General features: G+C 38.9%; 2 protein-coding genes across 2 annotated transcripts in view; both read left to right on the top strand.

Annotated features, from left to right (window-relative positions):
- Positions 1–272: 272 nt before the first annotated feature.
- Positions 273–5,792, top strand: LOC119417143 (succinate dehydrogenase [ubiquinone] iron-sulfur subunit, mitochondrial). Its single transcript, XM_037684353.1, has 8 exons — positions 273–455; positions 1,704–1,837; positions 1,955–2,040; positions 2,153–2,289; positions 2,379–2,495; positions 3,894–3,995; positions 5,188–5,310; positions 5,398–5,792. The coding sequence occupies exons 1-8, from the start codon at positions 396–398 to the stop codon at positions 5,476–5,478; spliced, it is 840 nt and encodes a 279-aa protein (XP_037540281.1). The 5' UTR covers positions 273–395; the 3' UTR covers positions 5,479–5,792.
- A 1,419-nt stretch (positions 5,793–7,211) lies between these two features.
- The window catches only part of LOC119417142 (polyamine-transporting ATPase 13A2), a 32,068-nt gene continuing 19,077 nt past the window's right edge, over positions 7,212–20,202 (top strand). Inside the window, exons 1-2 of the mRNA XM_037684352.1 lie at positions 7,212–7,224; positions 19,918–19,994. Coding sequence (XP_037540280.1) covers positions 7,212–7,224; positions 19,918–19,994 — 90 coding nt within the window. The remainder of the gene's footprint in view (positions 7,225–19,917; positions 19,995–20,202) is intronic.

Genomic DNA, 20,202 nt, shown 5'->3' with positions numbered 1-20,202 from the left:
AGAGAACGTGCTACCTTTAAGTTGTGTCGGATATCTGCCCAATAAGGTGCATTAAGTCCGAAATGAATACGTGAAATTGATTATTAAAAAAACGACATTTCTCAAGAAAAAGATAAACGATAAAATATTCAGACTTGATTATTTATTTTTCTCTTGTATCTCACATATCTCCAACTCCTAAAGCATTTTTAAAACGTCAGTATTGGTAGTCTGCTGGATAACCGAGCTTTTGAAGTTATCAGTGAACGCAACACTAATGACGTATGCGGACATTCCGGCCGGCTTCGACCTCCGTTCACAAGTTAGCTTAAAGCGAAATCTGTCAGTCTTTCGCTGTCATCCATGAGTTATTACGGACAAATATTTCTATATTGTAAATAAATCCAGTCGGTAAAATGTCTGTGGCTTGTCTGAGCAGAAATGTTATGGCTTTTAGGCGTCCTGGTATGATGATGGTGAGTACAAAACAAATTCTGAGCTTGTTTTTTGATTGAGTTTTTCTTGTTTTTACATCTGTGCTTTAGCTTTTTGTGCTAAGCAAAAACAGTTGAGTTAAATTAGCACTGTAAACAAACTGAAACGTGACACGTTGCTCTCGTGCCTCAGTCTGCATCTGCTACAGTGCTACAAATGACCATAACTAGAAAATGACAGCAAAGTCAGGATTTTCTGCCCATTCCTATTCCATAATACATAGATATGTTTATTAAGCAGATGAGTTTTGATACACAAACATCGATCTGCACTTCCAAACCAAAATACTTAAGTCGCTGTCCTTCACGTGAATATTTTTGTCCTGGAAGTTAAGTAATCTTTGAACAGTTGTGACGTAACCTTTCTGTTGTTCACCCAAACTACCACTAGGTGGAGACTCTGCACTTTCTAATAGGTACCGTACACTTTATTATACCCAACAATGGGAATCTTTCTTTGTTGCAGCAACAGACAAAAATTCAACTACAGATTAAAGAAGATAGATTTGTAAGCTCAATCATCCAGGTAGATAACAAAACAAACAAAAAGTTAAATCATGTCACCTGGACCAGGTTATTTAAGGGAGAAACATTTCGTCTTCCATCCAGAAGACTTCATCAGTCTGCAGCCTGCCAACCAGATCTGTGTCATAAGTGGCCTTCATTGTAATGTTTCAAGACAACCTCTTGTTGGAATCTCAGAAGCAGGCTTTTAACGCACGCAAAAGGACCCATCTGCCCAAAACAACAAAAGTTTAAAAATTAAAACTACCGTACAATAGAAGTCAAAATGTGATTTAAACTGTGCAAAACTGAGCATTCATTGCAATTTGATGTGACCGATTTCGTGGAGTGTGATGGCTTAATGCAAAGGTGAAATAAAAGTTAACTTGGTGGTTAGTGCAGGTGGTGGTCTTATACTCCTGAGGCTGTGGGTTTGAGACCAGGTTGGGTCATGAAGGGCATCAGGTGTAAAACAATTGTCAAATGTTTCATGTGAGTTTGATCGCTGTGGCAACTCCTGCAGAAGAGAGCAGCGGAAAGTTATGTTTTCAAACATGTATATATGAAGTAATGCAATGCTAACATAGATAAATGTAATTGTTCCCCTTTTTGTGTGTAATTATTTCTTTGCACTTCTCTACAGACGTTTGGTTTTCTTGTTTGTGAAAGATTTAATTGATGTAAATAGATACTTTTATGACATTTTGATTGTTCTCTGCAAATTAGATGGTGCGGTACGCTCAGACTGCAGCCGCTCCGGCTCCTGCACCCAGGATCAAGAATTTCCAGATTTACCGCTGGGACCCGGACACCCCCGGAGACAAACCACGAATGCAGACATACGAAATTGATCTCAACACGTAAGTTATGACTGAATCAAGTAAACGGAAAGAACGCTGCTGAGCTGTATTTTACTTTATAGATTCTCACAATTAAATGCCACCGTTGTGTGTTTGACTGTAATCCTGTGAACACAGTTGTGGTCCAATGGTTCTGGACGCCCTCATCAAGATCAAGAATGAAATTGATCCCACGCTCACTTTCAGACGTTCCTGCCGTGAGGGTAAGGATCTCAAATCTATCTGATCTTGACTTGCAAAGGTTCCCTTCAGGTGAAATGTGAATCTGGATGATCTGAGTGTATTAAGGGTCTAACTATTTATGGGTTGCTTCAGGTATCTGTGGCTCATGTGCCATGAACATAAACGGAGGCAACACTCTGGCATGCCTTAACAAAATCAACACCGACAACGACAAACCCATTAAAATCTACCCTCTGCCACACATGTATGTCGTGAAAGATCTGGTGCCTGTAAGTTTTTATTTTTATATTTATATTACTAGTCATCTTAATGGCTTAAATGATTAAAACTGTCGTGTTCTTGTCATTATTTCCATCAGGACATGAGCAACTTTTATGCACAGTACAAATCCATCGAGCCGTACCTGAAAAAGAAGGATGAAAGTCAGGAGGGGAAGGAGCAGTATTTCCAGTCAGTGGACGACCGACAAAAACTGGTAAATAAACCAACTTCATACTGTAGTCCGAACAGATCCCGAACACGTCCACAACAATCGTAAATGCGATCAACTGGTGTTTGCTTTGGCTTTAATGTTAACTTGGCCAGAATGAAAAGTTAAATCACTGCTGAGGATTTTCTAATTCAATATTTGGTCTTGTACTCAAATTTCTCACGCCTCTAAAATAATTGCCACATTTTCCAGCGTATAAGTCTCAGTTTTTTGCGTAAATTAGCATGCCTGCGACTTATACAGTGAAGAGACTTTATTTACGTTTTTTCCTCCATATTTATAATCCAATTTTTGGTTGAGATCTGACAATTTCATTCATTCCGACATGGAAAATATTGAACACTACCATTTTCAGCCACTAGAGGGCCCTCGACTTATATGACAATTCATGTGTCTCAATCATTCATTCATTCAAATTTTATTTGTTAATAGGTAAAAGAGGCTATTAATGAGACACTTGGCTTGCCATACAAAGCCACCTTCGTCTCGCTCCGAAACTCCTGGAGCAAACGTCAACTCAGCTGCACTTTTCCTCTTTATTAGACATATTTGGACTGATGCAACTTATACCGTGGTGCGACGTGTATGGCAGAAAATACGGTATACTTAAAGTGATGGTGGGATACTTGGACTGTTGTCCAACTGGTTACTGGAGAGAACGTTTAAACAAGTGGCACTATTAACTGAAAAAACTTACTACTATTACTTTTAATATATGTAGTATAATGGTACAGAGAGCAAAGAAACGCTTTTTGTGAGTTGGTGTCAGTTAACAGCAGAAATTTTAAAGTATAATTTAGAGAATTTAGAGATTTTAATAGTAATTTAGAGTATTTGGAGCTACAGAAGGTTAGAAAAACAATCTTTAATTTGTGAGATTAGTGTCAGAATCGCTTTATTTCCAAATGCTTTTGAAAGATATAAAGAATTTGTCCTTGTGTGTGCTTACGTGTTCAGCTAGCAACAGATTACCGGGTATACAATATTTACGTAAACTAGCTATAATATCTAGATACAGTAAAGTACATATTATCTCAATAATATTATAGTAAATTAAACAATAGATAAGAAAAGATATAATGAACAAAAAAATGTTATTTATACCATAACAAAGAATTTTACAAGATATTTAATGGCTAATTTACTGTTAATTTTCCTCATATCTAAGTTTAAGATGAATACAATCTTAAACTGGAGATTTCTTTTGAGGACTGTGTTTGGGTTTATCAAATGAGCTTCATACTGGTATCACACTCACTTCCTGGTTTTATTTTATTTTCATGTTTGCACTCTGCGCCTCTGTTAAATTTCAGGAGGTAAATATTACGGAGCCACAAAAGGCCACAGAGAAAGCTGAAGGTTTGATGTCTGTGTTTTCGACAGGACGGCTTGTATGAGTGCATCCTTTGTGCTTGCTGCAGCACCAGCTGCCCCAGCTACTGGTGGAACGGAGACAAATACCTGGGACCTGCTGTCCTCATGCAGGTAGAGCATTTTTAGTCATGAAGTTTATATTCCAGTCGTTCAAATATAAAATAACCGTCATTATGCAACTATAGTTCAATTCACTTCCATTCAATTTATTGATAAAGCACCAAGTCACAACAGAAGTCATCTCAGGGCACGGAATAAAAACATTCATATATATAAAAAATAAGTTAACACAATTTATCTGAGGAGCAGACTGCTTTGAATTTAACTCCATCACAGACTCATCTTGAGCAAGCATGAAGGCGACAGTGGAAAGGAAAAGCTCCCTCATGAGGAAGAAACCTTTAGCAGAACCAGGCTCAGGACAAGCGTCCATCTGCTTCAACCAGCTGGGTTTGAGAGGAACAGATACACAATGGCAGGTCGAGAATCACATGTTAAGATAGAAATAGTATCAAATGTAAAGTATTCAGTTTTAGCAAATCGTTTAAGGAAATGAGGTCAGTTTGTCCTCCAGTTGTCTAAGCCTATAGCAGCATAACAAGCCAACCCTAACTATAGGATTTATTAAAAAAAGGAAAGTCTTAATCCCAGTTTTAAAACTGGTCAATGTGTCAGCCTCACAGACAGAAACTGGAAGTTGGTTCCACAAGAGAGGAGCCTGATAACTGAAAGATCTTCCTCCCATTCTGCTTGTGGAAACTCTAGGAACCACAAGTAAACCTGCAGTCTGAGAGTTAAGTGCTCTGTTAGGAAAATATGGTACAACAAGATCTCGATTTAAGATGGAGCTAGGTTGTTGAGAGCTTTGTAGGTTAGAAAAGAGATTTTGAATTCAATTCTGGACTTGACAGAGAGCCAATGGAGAGAAGCTAAAACTGGAGAGATATGATCTCTCCCACTAACTCCAGTTAAGACTCTGGCAGCAGCATTTTGGATTAATAGAAGATTTTTACAGACGTATTTGGACACCCAGATAGTAAACTGTTGCAATAATCCATAATCTATAGTTGAAAGCAATCATAAAAGGACTAGTGTTGGTTGAGTTGGTTCAGACTCTGATGGGTTTGTCAGCCTCAGATAATTTTGTTTTGAGTTTAAACCTAAAGTTTGAGTTAAATGTTGAAGATATTTTATCTTGCTGAGGCTGTTTATATAATCATAAGGCATATGTCAGTTATTAGAAGTAAATTAAATCTGTATCACGTTAAGTAGAAAAACCCTGAACTCTGTTGTTGTCTCCCAGGCGTACCGATGGATGATTGACTCCCGTGATGAGTTCACCGAGGAGCGTCTGTCTAAACTCCAGGACCCCTTCTCGCTCTACCGCTGCCACACCATCATGAACTGTACTAGGACTTGCCCCAAGGTACTTAAACCTCATTCATCTGCACTTTTCCCCGCATGTTCAAGAGCTTTGGCGTCTCATCTGTTCGTTCAACAAACTTCTCTGCAGGGTCTGAACCCAGGAAAGGCCATCGCAGAGATCAAGAAAATGATGTCGACCTACAAAGAGAAGAAAGCAGCAGCTTTATAAACATCTAGGAATGAAACCGGCTCAAAATTCTCTTCTTAAACTTCAAAACTGAGCTGGAGGGAAAAAAGACGAGCCAACCTCAAAGTTTTTTGCTACATTAGCACCTTTTAAAAACGTTTTTCTGACCTGTTTGTGTAAATGTTTTTCAGTGTTATTACCTAAATAGACTAAAAACACAAAGAGTGCTTTGTAAATTACCCCAAAGTGAAATGTATTTGAAATAAATCAACAGGTTTGCATGGTTGATGGGAGCTCAGTTTGTGAAATATGCAAATAATGTTTGATCAGAAAACTGCTTTTGCTAATTCTGTTCCACATTAAACATGAATACTGGAACATCTCACAGGAAAACTTTGGTTTCTTTAAATAATTTTGCATCTCATTTTGGTTTATCAAAGGAGGATTACAGGAAACACTGAGCCAACTCATGAATCTACATACAAATAAATTCACATAATGTGATTATAGACATTTATTGTATAAACAACTACACTTAACTGTGTTTTTAGAAACTTTTACTTGAAATAATATGAGTGATGATACTCATAAGATGATTCGTTTTTATATTTTCAGAGTAGTCAAAGGAAAAAAACATCCAAAAATTCAACTTTGGATGTTTGTTTTATAGCAATTTAATCCTCATTGGATGAATATTTAAACCAAATATTGAGAAATTTCAATTATATTTTCAGAAATCATAAACTACATATAGACCAAGTACAAACTGGTGACGTGTGTTAGTTTTAAACTTGTCTCTAATAAAAAACATGTTATTGAACATGATTTGTACAGAACCAACAAAAAAAAAACTACATGAGTACATGTGAAGTTTATTTTTGCAAGTTTACTTTAAGTTAAGTATAATTATATCAAGTATACTACACACCATACCTATAGTGTACTAGAAGAATACTGATTTAATACTTGCATGGACTAAATTGGGACATTTTTATACTATTTTTAAGTATATCAAATAAAGTTTATAAAAAGTAAATTTCAAGCACACTTCCTCATTTTTAATGTAAAATAAGTATACTTGAACTACTTTTTGCTAAGGGTATCCCATTTCCTGCTCTGGATCCAACAAACATAACTGGAAATATGAGGGTGAGGAGTAACAATAATATAATAAATGTTTTTAAAAATGGTGGTATTAAAAATATAATAAAAGGAATACATCTTTACATTTTGTGATTGTTATATTGTTATGACCATCAATATTGATAGTGTATTATAAATAGTTGTTTTGTATTATGCAGCAACAACTTTTTATGTATTTATAAGTTTATAGTACCCATAACAATATAACAATCACAAAATGTATATATATATACTTGACACATTTACTACTTTATATAGACTTTTGATTAGAAAATTAACTTTCCAACAGGAAATGATCTGTTCATTATTTTATTTGCTCATCACAATCGCATAAGTAATTGTTTAAAAAGTTTCTCTGTAACATCACTGTGAACCTCTTGAAACTATATAACCATGTTTAATGGCTGAAATGTTTGAAATAATCTATTCGTTCAGTTTAAAAGCAGAAAATAACGATTTCTCGATGAACGTCAAACGCGTAAGACCTTTTTGGACGTTCAGACTTGCCGTAGAGAGTGCTACGGGTGGCTGTCGTTTTTTTTTTTTTTTTTTTTCTCGAGGTTTTCGAGTTCTGTTGGGACACCGAGCTCCTTTTCCCGGAGGTATGTGGAGGCAGTCATCGTGACAAAAGGATGAACAAACATGGTAGGTGCTTCTGGACGCTTTTAATTCACATTTTTACCCCAGTGAACTGTCGGGACTGTCGTTACTAACCGTTAGCCGCCTGGTGTCGCGCTAAAGTGGAGGGAACCAGGCTGTTGTTCCAACTGTCTCTTGAACCCAGACAGTTATCAAGTGATTTTAAAACCATGACAGAAAAGCTCCTGTGTGTACACAGCATAATACAACTGAAAGAAAGCTCAAGCGTGGTGAAAAACCTCATAAAAACTAGTCAACACTACAACTTCTTGATTGTTTGGTTGTTGATTTAAATTTGATATTTTGATTTGACCTACAAAACAGAATATGATTTATTATGGCTCTACTGACAGCCTATTTTATATTTCATTCACTGATCTCACTACTGTTTGACTACCTTAAGTAGTTTTAATGGACTGTGTGGCCTTAACTAGCTTCCCTTAGTATGTGATCCACAATGTAAACAAAGTCATCTGCTCACCTTAACTATAATTGGCTCCAAAATTAAAGGTAATCATTGCAAATTTTGAAATAAAACATAAAAAAAAAGGTTATCCTGAGATATGTCAAACGGTGCAGTTTGACAGAGTTTGCTACGGTCGTTTTACAGATATATGGGATGCAATTTTGAAATGCGGGTCCACACTCAATATAAACAAAGCGCTGAATCCGTGAGAAAACAAACAAGCGTTAGCTTGAGTCACATGACTGGCCTACATTAAGCTGGCTGTAGTCCCTGTAGGTGAATAGATGTTGGAATTGGACGAGTAGCATCTATGAGATGTTTAGGTGTAAATGTCGGAGTCGATATGTTAATTTGAAGGAAAAGAGAACGATTAAGACAGCTGTGAAGAATAAATAACAGGAATCAAGCAGTGTGGAGCATCATAAAAGCAAAATATACTTTTTTAAAAATATAATATAACCAAGCAAAAATATCTACATATTACCCGACCGATATAGACATTTTGGCTATCATGATACCGATATTGGGAGGGGGCTACTGCTAATAACCGATATATTGGCTAAAAGTTTTGAGCTTTGTCCACCCCCAAGAATCTCTGTAAACGGCTACTTTTAAATCTGTTTTAACACTTGAAGTCTTGAAACGGTCTTCCTAACGTGTGTTCACATCTTCTATCCTCCACTGTTCACCATAAAGTTATCTCGTGTGTTATAAAAAAGAAACAAAGAAACGCCCTTCCCTGTTCATTGTTTAAACAGTCACGTATGGCATATTGACCGCAGCATCATTTTTTTGTTTCTTTGCAGAGAAGTAAAGCTTTCAGACAAACAACGTGTTGGAGAAAAATATTCTTGTTTTATCTCACTTACTCAAAAAGAGCCACGCTGGACAACAGAAGATTTGTAACCGGTTTTTACTTGCAAGGACAGATTTTCAGGACAGGTTACACAGATGTACAGGGAGTACACGCATGAAGCCCAGTCACAAGAATCTGCCACGGGCAGTGTGCGAAGCTTGTTTTTATACCTTATCAGTTCAGCCGAGCTCACACACTCGGAGGCGACCTTGAAGCAACAGCTGTGCCTGCAGCCTCAAATCAGCTCCTCATCCATCTCTCTCTGCTAACTCAAACATACGGTTCATGGGCAGAGTTAACATTCTCAGCCATAGTAGTTAAAAACATCCATAAACTTTGACCAAAAGTTCCCAAACACAATGCATTTCATTGAGGACGACAAAGATAACGTTACTAACACTGATATATGTTACTCTACGTTAGATTTATTGTTCTGCCTAAAGTTTTACGAGATCTGACCTATGATAGGTTATTTAAATATTAGCTTGCTAATGAGGTACGTAGCTAATGACAAGCGGGTTGGAGGAGGATTGAAGAGATTTTTATTTTTATTTTACAGATCAGTTACAATAAATTTACTGTGCTCTGTTCAGCAAAATACGCTACACAGTGTTGCTTCCTGCTTCGGCTGTGCTGTGAGTCGATTTGAAAGTAGTCCGCATGCACCCTCTGCTGGATACATTGCACAATTACGCCATTTGCAAGTAAGGACATGGCTCGTTCCCAGCATTTTACTGGTGAAAATTAGAAGTGTTTATATTGGCGTATACAGTAACAGGCCATTTATCCGCGATACCGATATTTACCTAAATGTCTATATTGGCCTAAAATATCGTTCTAAAATATCGGCCTAAAATATCGTTCTAAAATATTGTTCTAAAATATTGTTCTAAAATATTGTCCTAAAATATCGTCCTAAAATATCGTCCTTAAATATCGGCCTCAAATATCGGCCTCAAATATCGGCCTAAAATATCGTCCTAAAATATCGTCCTAAACTATCGTCCTCAAATATCGGCCTCAAATATCGGCCTCAAATATCATCCTCAAATATCGGCCTAAAATATCGTTCTAAAATATTGTCCTAAAATATCGTCCTCAAATATCGTCCTCAAATATCGGCCTAAAATATCGTTCTAAAATATTGTCCTAAAATATCGTCCTAAACTATCGTCCTAAAATATCGGCCATGTCGAAATATCAGTTGGGCTGTAACTTTAAATGAACTGTTAGGAGAACCAAATCATCAGAAATATTAAAGCTGCTGCCGGTGGCTTCATATGGTCACCATGGTAACCACACCTGTGCTTGTCACTCCCTGACTGTCATGTTAATGAGAGGCGGGAAGAAGCAGACTAAAATATAGGCATCAAACAAAGAGTCGTTATGCAAAGACTTTGAGGCAAATTGCACAAATTCTTGAGTTGTGAGCAGCAGAAGACTCTCAGGGTCAAACGTGGATTTTTATGTCTGCAGGATTTTATGTTAGGTATGACGAGTTAAACAAACCCTTAAGTTCCAGTTTTTGGAGAAAACAGTTTGAGCTCAAATTTAATTGAAGTTTGTGGAAGCGCGGGTGTACACACTGGGGCGATCTGAGAGAAAACATTAACTATGTAAGGAAGTGTGAAAGAATTTTTAAAAAGCCTGCATTTTGATGTATGAAATGTATATGTACTAAAAAAGTTGTGGAAGTAAAAAAAACTTTTTTGCAAAAGTTCAGACATTCTTAACGTTTCAAAAGTTATTATGACGTCGACGGTCAGTTGAACGACCCATGGAAAACTCTCAAAGAATTTATAAAACCCATCCGGTGACTGTAAAAGACATAAAAAACAAATCAATTATGGCATGTAATGTCCTTTTTTGTGTGACCCATTTAAACTTTAAATGTTTCCACTGAGAAGTGTGTCTGAGCTAGAGGGCTGGATTTTCATGTTTCACCAAAATCCCATTGATATATCTAACAGGGTTTTTTGGAGGTACTTTTTTTTAAAAGTCAGATCTTGTGTACAAAATTTACTCTAGTAAATTTGCTCTCCTTAGAATCACTAACACTCTTCTCATGGCAGCAGATTCTGGTTTAATTTCTCTTCTCATCCTCCTCGATCTCAGTGTGGCGTTTGATACCATCTCCCACAACATCCTTCTCTGCAGACTTTCATCCATTGGCATCACCCATACACCCCTCGCTTGGTTTCAGTCGTATCTCTCTGGCTGCACTCAGTTCATCCAACTTAAATCATTCAGATCCCACTCCTCCCCTGTCACTTCAGGTGTGCCCCAAGGCTCTGTCCCGGGGCCCCATCTTTTCATCATCTACTTTCTCCCACTTGGCAATATCTTCCGTAAATTTAACATTCACTTCCATTGTTTTGCCGACGACACCCAGCTCTTTTTATCCACTGCACCTAACTCTTCACTTCCTCCTTCCTCCCTCACTTCCTGCTTAGCTGAAATTAAATCCTGGTTTACATCTAACTTCCTTAAATTAAACAGTGATAAAACAGAGTTTCTACTCATCAACACTAAATCCACCATATCTAAAGTTAACAGTTTTTCCCTCACCATTGACAGCTCCAGGGTTTCTCCCTCCCCTCACGTCAAGAGTCTGGGTGTCGTTCTTGACTGCACTCTCTCTTTTCACTCTCACATCAATAATATCACATGGTCTGCATACTTCCACCTTCGAAACATCAACCGTCTCCGTCCATCCCTCTCCCCGCACTCTGCTTCCATCTTGGTCCATAGTTTGGTCATTTCTCGAATTGATTACTGCAACTCTCTCCTTTTTGGTCTGTCGCACAAATTACTCTGTAAGCTTCAAATGGTTCAAATTTCATCTGCCCGCATCGTTACCAAAACCCCCTCATTTCATCACATCACCCAGTTTTACAGCAACTTCACTGGCTTCCAGTCACTTTCAGAATTCAATTGAAAATCCTGTTGTACACATTCAAGGCCATCCATCCATAACCTCGTCCCTCCCCATCTGTCCGATCTACATTATCACCCATTCACGCTCCCTTCGTTGTTCTTATTAAAAGCCACAGCATTCTTGATTGATCCCCACATTATGGTGTTATACTTCTCCTTTTTAACTTTAAATCTGTGCTACAGGACACAGGACGAAACTTATTTACTGAATAGAAATGAGGGTGCGTTAATGTTTATGCAGTAATTATTTATCAAAACAATAAGATATACTGTTTATATAGTTCCAACAATACATACATATTTTTCCTAAAGTTTTTTTGTTATTGCTAGACTGGAGGAATATCAGTGAAATACCAGAGAAATCAACAAACAGAACCAGTATGGTCCAACATTTCTTGCAGTGACTCTTTAAGATAAGAGATAAGATAGAACTTTATTGATCCTGCAAGAAATGTTTGTGTTTCAGGTTCAGAGGCAGTTTGCACTGTCATGTCCTGTTTGTGAAGGAAGTCCAGTTTCGTGGTATTTGTAGTTGTATACTTTTTTTTTTTTTTTTGCTTTCTCAGCTCAGATGACTTCTCTTGTGTCTGTCTCACCAGCTGTGAACTTGTCACAGTTCCCTTTTTTATTTTCTTGTAGAGTTATTTCTGTGTAACGGTCGGGTTTAAGATTAAAACGAAAGTCTGGAGTGTCAGCGTTTGCCTCAAACCACTGAAACCAGACTGAAAAAAGTTGGGTTTTAATGTTATATTTTGCCGTAAAAGTGGTCTGGGAGTGGTCTGTGGCCTGTCACGATAACAAACTCTGCTGGGCGATTAACTGTCTCAGAAATTATCGCATTAAACAATAATATTGTTTGAAATTTGACATTAATTAGTAATTATTGTCAAATTTAAGAAGAAATGTTTTAATTTGTTTTGCATGTAGTACCATTTTTTGACCACTCGATGGCAGTATAAGACTGAACCGAAGGATGGATAGTGAGAGAGCGAGGTCTGCCTGTTAGCTTAGCTCGTAGCTTAGCTTCTCAGCTGAGCTGCTTTTAACCATCCAAAAACGCGATTTTGGATGGTTAAAAGAATTTTAAAGAGAAAAGCGAAATGGAGGGGTCAGTGGAGAGCACCGAAGTTGAGCTTTTTGTCATCCAGTGTCTTCAGTAGAAAGAGAGAGACACAAAGGAACCATAAAGCCGATGAATGAAAATTAGGTCGATAATTTCCATTTATCATGCGATTTATCGATTTATTGTTTATCGCGACAGGCCTAGTTGTGGCGCAGAGGTTAGAGACGGTGGACCTGTGATCGGAAGGTCGCCGGTTCGACTCCCTGGACTGACAACATCAAAATGTGGGTGGAAAAGGTGAAACACCCACACCTGCCTCCACCCACATTTGCCCCACTCTGGGCCCCTGAGCAAGGCCCTTAACCCTCAACATCGGTTCTCAAACAGGTCTCTCTTGAAAATGAGTCCTCGTGACTCAAATAGACTACCTGTATAAATAAAGGTTAAATAAAAATAAAAAAAGATTTCTGTCTGGGAAGACCTTACAGAAGTCGAAGAAGCATAATGAAGACTTTTACTTGCTTTAAATTTCCACGGTTGTTGACTGGCTGAAACGAGCATGGACTTTTTGTTAATATGTGACATGCGCAGACTTTACCGTGCGTTATAAATCATTTCTTAGAAGTGTAACACACTGCCGACCGTGGCGAATGGCTTAAAACTCAGCAGCGTTTGTTTAGAAAACTAATACTTTTGGCTGAGATTGGCCTTGAACAGAGCGAGCATGTGATCTGGTCAAAATAACTCAACCCAGATCAACTTTAACATGTGACTATTCGGTAGTTATTTGCATAAATCAGATGCTTTTTTGGTAGACATATTTCTAATGTTTACACAGGGTGTTGCTGTGATCTGTACTCAACACACAACCACTTATCAACAGGATCTTATTACCTGACTATTTCCTTGTTCCTTTTTACTTGAAGAGATATTTTGCTGACAGACAGAGTTGACTCCAATTGTTAATGGCAATATTTTAAAAGCAAATCTCAATGGGTTAGCATGTATCGGGGGGATCAATCTCAGCTACTACCACACCGAACTTTAGCTCAGTATCTGTAAAAATTGGCTGATTCTTAGCTTTTTAGTGTTCGCCAAGTTAATTGAGCTGCAGTGGCCTTCTTAAATGGGAATGTCTCTAAAAGTTAATCAGCTGCAGTTGCACATCCAGTGATTATTTCTGAGAGTTTCATTCAAATCAGTTCAGTGGTTCATGAGATATTTTGCTAACACGCAGCAACAAGCAATTTATAGTAATATCTGCGCAGGTTGTTGCTCAACTGAAGACAGCAGATCAATTAAAGTACTTTTATTTTTTTGCCCCCTCTCGTCATATTTCTAGACTTGTGTTTGCTGGTTGTCCACTGGTTTGTGAATGAGTGGTTCGTTCCTGGGAATATTTGTCATCAGAACTGGTTAAACCGGTTTGCTGCCGGGAATATTGGGCTTATTGTGATTTTAGCAGCAGGAGCAGCAGCTCAACTGAAAGGTGGGATTTATCAATCACAGCATCATTATTTCTCCCACTTCAGGTAAAGTTTGTCCGTCGGATTTAAGAATATAAGTTCAGTTTCAGCCTCAAGCGGGTTTTATTTCGGGAATTTGCAAATATTGGGAAGCGGAAGTAAGTAAGTATGTAAACAAACAAATATTAACGCGCGCCGTATTTTAATCCCTCGCTTTGTAAAATTGTTGAATTAACAAGCAATTAAAGTTTATATGATGTTTAATTTGTTGCCGTAAAGTTCACGTGCACCTCGAAGTCCAACGGGTTTCGGTCGGACTAAGATGCGTTTACTGACCGTAGTAAAATTACACATCGTTCATTTTCTTCTTGTTATTACCAAACATCTTGTAGCAAACGCGTTTATTGCTTGTGCTTCAACAAAGATTAAAGATTGTTTGATCCCTAAACAACAGTTTTAACAAGTCTTTCTTAAAATATGACAAAAATTAACAATTGTTTAATAAAAATGATGGTGCTCCTTTAAAAAAATGCAGAAGCTGCATATTTATCTAGTAATTTAAGCTTTTTTTTTTACAGATACTGGTTAAACAAAACAAAGTGATGGTGTGTAAATTTATAACCAAAACCCAATGGTTTTTTTTTATTTGTCTAAAATGCTTTATTGGCTTGATAATACAAGAACATCATCAAATAAAAGAAGCATTGCTTGAAGGAATGCATATACCATACCATACCAATTTATTTATATAGCACTTAAAACAGCAACAAGGCCAACCAAAGTGCTGTACAAAAGAACCAAACATGCACAGCAGACAGGAAAACATAAAATAGAAATACAGGTACAAATAGCAGCAGAAGCTAACTAAAATGGCCAACAGAGTAGATAACAGACTGGACCAAAACAAATCACACCGTGTTAAAGGCAAGCGAATAGAAGTGGGTCTTCAAGCGAGACTTAAAGACTGAGAGTGTGGGAGCCTGCCGGACACTCAGTGGCAACTCATTCCACAGTCGTGGACCTGCAACAGAGAAAGCCCTGTCACCTCTGAGCTTACGACGGGTTTCTGGGACTGAGAGAAGCATCTGGTCTGCTGACCTCAGAGAGCGCGGTGGGACATATGGCTGCAGAAGATCAGTGAGATAGGATGGGGCGGAACTGTTCAGTGATTTAAAAACATACATGAGAATTTTGAAATGGATCCGAAGGTGAATGGGTAGCCAGTGCAGGGAGGCCAAAACTGGCGTGATGTGCTCTCTATAGCCTGTACCAGTTAAAAATCGGGCTGCAGCATTTTGGACCAGTTGTAGACGAGCAATGGAGGACTGACTGATTCCAAACAGAAGTGAATTGCAGTAATCAAGCCTAGATGTTATGAAGGCGTGGATCACTGTCTCGAGGTTCTTTTTGGAGAGTATAGGCTTCAGCTTAGACAGCCGTCTCAGCTGAAAAAAACAGGATTTGACCATCATGTTTACGTGACTGTTGAGTTTTAAGGACGGGTCCATTATCACCCCCAGATTAGTGACCTTTTGTTTCTCTAGCGGGGCTAGAGAGAAAAGGTCAATGTCATGGTTCATGAGTGAGCCACTGGTATGGAACAGCATGACTTCAGACTTCTTCTCATTGAAGCTAAAGAAGTTTAAAGCCATCCAGTCCCGGATGTCAGCCAGGCAGTCAAGAAGAGGCTGAATAGAGCGTGTGCCTCTGTGCCTCAGGGGGAAGTAAATTTGGCAATCATCGGCATAGAAATGAAAGGGTATGTCGTGTTTGCGGAAGATAGCACCTAGTGGCAGCAGGTATAAAGAAAAGAGAAGGGGACCGAGGATGGACCCCTGCGGTACCCCCCACTGGAGTGCGGTCGATGCCGAACTAAAATCTTTGATATTGACACAGAAGGTTCTGTCAGAGAGTTAGGACCCAAACCATTTAAGGGCTGACCCTGTGATGCCCACCCACTGCTCCAGTCTAGAAATGAGGATATTGTGGTCGATGGTGTCAAAAGCAGATGTAAGGTCCAATAGGACAAGCAGCACAGAATCACCTGCGTCTGTGGATATGAAAATGTCATTAAAAACCTTCAGTAGAGCAGTTTCAGTGCTATGGAGAGATTTGAAGCCAGATTGGAATAACTCAAGGATAGCGTGATCCCCCAAAAACTGTTTCAACTGAGACTCCACAATTTTTTCCAGTAGTTTAGAGGTGAATGGGAGTCTGGAGACAGGCCGGAAGTTGGACATGACTGAGGGGTCAAGGTTAGGTTTTTTCAGGAGGGGCTGGACAGCAGCATGTTTAAAAGTCTTTGGCACCACACCTGAGGATAAACTGCTATTCAGAATAGCGAGAATAAAAGGACCCAGGGTAGGAAAAACTTCCTTTAGCAGTCGAGGGGGGACCACATCAAAGGGGGAACCAGATGGCTTCATATCACCCTATATCTTTCATGCCAAAGTTTTAGACTAAAATCGTCACAGGATGAGAAATGACGTACTACGGTGGCCCTAAGGTGTAAATGAACAACATTTGAAAAAACAGAATTACATTAAGCCAAAGCGGAAGTGGCCAAATTCTAATGTGATTCCGGCCACTTCCGCTTTGGCTTAATGTAATTCTGTTTTTTCAAATGTAATTCTGTTTTTTCAAATGTTGGTCATTTACACCTTAGGGCCACCCTAAATGACAGATTTCTAGTGCTTTGGTTAAGTAAAGACAACTAATAGTTTTAAATAAAGATTTTATGCAATGTGGTGTGCACAGAACATGTATTGGGTGCAACTTTTTTAGAACCACAGAAATTCTCAGTTCGATATCTCCAAGACTGGCTGTTAGAGCCGTCTTTATGTGTGCTAAGATTGATTAGCTATGGCCGCCATTCTGAAACATATTTGGTCAAAAAGTTAAAAGTAGAGCTGCATTTAATGAGTACTTTCTGCAAGGTTTTTTTTTTTTTTTTTTTTTTTAATTGAGTTGTTTCTGAGGTATTTTTTGTAATGAACAGCCACACAAGCACATTCACGAGACACAAGAAAAAAAAGGCAGTTGTCACCTTTAATAATAAACAAGGGATTCAGATAACTCCCAAAGATTCATATTCAGAGAATGTGGTAGGTTAAGATGTTAAGAGATAACTCAATACAGTGGTCAAAACAAAAAGCATATCAGTATTACATGCTGCCTTTGTTCATGTTTGTTAGATATGAAGTTCAAATTCTTTGTAAATCATTTAGTTTCCTCTTGCATTTTAAACAAAATTTCTACTTTTTAATTTTTGGAGTAGACTAATAAAAAGAACAGCCTCAGCTTTAGTTCTGTAAAAGCTAAGAAGGTTAAGTCGGGTCCTCTGGACAGATTCTTCTTGTTGAAACTTCTATCCAAAATATTCAGTCTGAGGAGCTGCAGTAAACTCAGTCTTATAAATAGCACCTTCAACCAGTTTGCTGGACACAGCCAGAACTTGTTCACATGCAAAAGGAGGACCAGCCTAACAACAGATCGTTAGTGTACTGATGGCCACTTGCTATTCACAGAGGGCTGAGTGATCTAGCTATAACAGCATTGTAAGAGGGGGATAATTGGACATGAGGCCCCTGTTTAATGACGGACTGTTTCTCTTCACAAAGATGGCCTCCTTCACTCCTCTCTCAAACCATCATTCCTCTCTATCAAGGATGTGAAAGAGTGACCTGACCGCTGGCCTGGAGATGAGATGGGAAGCTCAGTCCTTACCTCCTTCTACAAGTGTGCAGTGGAGAGCATCCTGTGCTCCAGCATCAACGAGTGGCATGGAGGCTGCACAGCTGAAGAAAGAAAAGCTCTGCAGGGAGTGGTGAAGGCTGCACAGAAGACTGTTGGAGTCAGCCTCCCCACCATCACAGACATCGACACCTCTAGATGCAAGAAAAGAGCCACCTGCATCATGAAGGACCCCACTCACCCAGCACACACACTATTTGCCCTGCTCCCCTCTGGAAGGAGGTTAAGGAGCATTAAGTGTAGAACCACTACACTGAGGAACAGCTTCTACCCTGAGGCTGTTAGACTCATGAATCGCTAACTAGAATAGTCAAAGTGAAGAATCACATCATGTTGCTGCTGATCTGTTTCATGTTGCTGCTGATCTGTTTCATGTTGATGTGTTCATGCGTGCTCATCTGCTCACACAGACTCATGTTCGTGCTGCTGTTGGGCGTATTGTTTTTATGCTATTAGTGCTTAGCATATTTTTAGCTGATGTTTTTCTGAGTTCATATCTTAGATCTTATTACTGTTTTTTATTTTACATTTTACTGTTGGATGTAAATGGAACCCTGTGTACATAATTTTGTTCCACCACATGTAACACATGGTGAAATAACAATGAAGAATCTCTGAATCTGAGATGAGTGTAGACCGCAGAGTCCTGGCCTGATGATGTTGATCTTCTGTGCTGGTCCATCCTTTTGGCCAGTGACTGTTTACTGGCAGTTTCCCCGATGTAAGACTGATCACCCTCCTGACACTGAACAACATACACAACATTACTCTGTTTGTGCCGGGGGACTGGATCTTTGGGATGAACCAGTCTTTGCCGTAATGTATTTTGGGGTTTAAAAGCCACTGGGACATTGTGTTTAGAAAATAAACGTCTCATTTTCTCTGAAACTCCCGCAACATATGGAATGACCACTGGTCTGGGTTCCTCCTTTTCACCTGATGGCTGACTGGAGTCCAGTTTGGATTTCTTCTCTGCTTCCAGGAAGGCCCAGTTAGGATATCCACATTGCTCCAGGGCCGGTCTTGTGTTGGATTTCTCCTTCTGCCTGGCTCCTGAGTTAGTGGTGACGCTGTCTGCTCTGTGGTACAGAGTCCTGATGACTCCTAACGTGCTCCAGAGGGTGATGGGAGTCAAACTGCAAATACTGGTCTGTGTGGGTGGGTTTGCAATGCTGCAATGCTAGCAGCATCACTCAGCCCTCTGTGAATAGCAAGTGGCCATCAGGACACTAATGTTCTATTGTTATTGTTGTTCTTCCGGATCGAAGGCGAAACGTTTCAGCACAAAAAAAAAAAAGAAACTCTCCAGATGACCTGACTGAAAAATGTTGGATTGTATACCTGGATTATTGAGCATGGGCTTTGTTGTTCTATTGTTCGGCTCATAGTCCTTCTTTTACATGTGAACAAGTTTCGGCTGTCTCCAGCAAACTGGTTGATCCACTATGAGAAGGTGACTGAATTTATTGCAGCTCGATTATACTACCTTGATTATAGAGCATCACCAAGAAAGTTCTGTTAAAGGTTTGTATCGTTACATTGATTAAATAAATGTCGATTATAGCCGGTTCCTCAGCTGCTGAGACCGATTGTTGTTGGGATTATTATTACCGCTACCTTGAAGGGCACAGTTCTCTGTGTTATGGCTCTAATCAGCTGCGTGTCAGGTTTCACTGTTACCTTTTTTTACTGGTTGTGTAACGCTGACTGATGTAGAGGGCAGTTGTTATCATGACGTTGTTTTTTAATTTTTTTTAACATGGTGGTAGGTCACTAGTCAGCATGCAAAAACAGCTCTTTGTAGAAGAATGTACATGATGCCATGGATTGAGTCAGAGCAACATGAGCTTACTGTAAATTAAAAACAAATAAATAAAACAAACAAGATTATCCAGGCTCACATTCACAGGTCATTATGCTAAAATCAGCAGCACTGATTACATACATTGGACATCATCTTATTCAGCTTATATTTGACTAATGTCCATTTTAACTTAGCTCCAAAGCAATGATGTCTCCTTTTTACAGACATCGCTCAAAAAATTAGAATATCAAGAAAAAGATGAACATTTTTTGTCATTCATTTCAGAAAGTTTCAGTCCTTGAAGCTTTGTGCTGACATTATAAAAGGTTCTGATTAATACATCCTGTCCTGCAGGTCGTGTTGTGGATCTGCAGAGCGGGCTCCCCTCACCCTGTCCACGAGACCCCCTCCTCAGTCCTGAGTCACACATGGTAAGATAAGATCCTCTTGTGCTTTTGGTAAATCGACAGTGATCTTCATTTTGGTAAATAATGTTAATTTTAGCTAAATCTTTGAAATGTGCAGCAGATAGAATGTAAAACGTGTCTGGAGTCATGTGGACACACCTGTGAGGTAACGACCAGTGAATTCTGGTCCTTGTGCCCTTTGACCCAGAGAAGCAAGTTGATTTGAATATTT

This window comes from Nematolebias whitei, chromosome 11 (assembly GCF_014905685.2).
Source record: "Nematolebias whitei isolate Nwh7 chromosome 11, NemWhi1, whole genome shotgun sequence".
NCBI classification, from domain to species: Eukaryota; Metazoa; Chordata; class Actinopteri; order Cyprinodontiformes; family Rivulidae; genus Nematolebias; species Nematolebias whitei.
The sequence above is the reverse complement of the archived record's forward strand: the minus strand, read 5'-3'. Positions and strand labels throughout refer to the sequence as shown.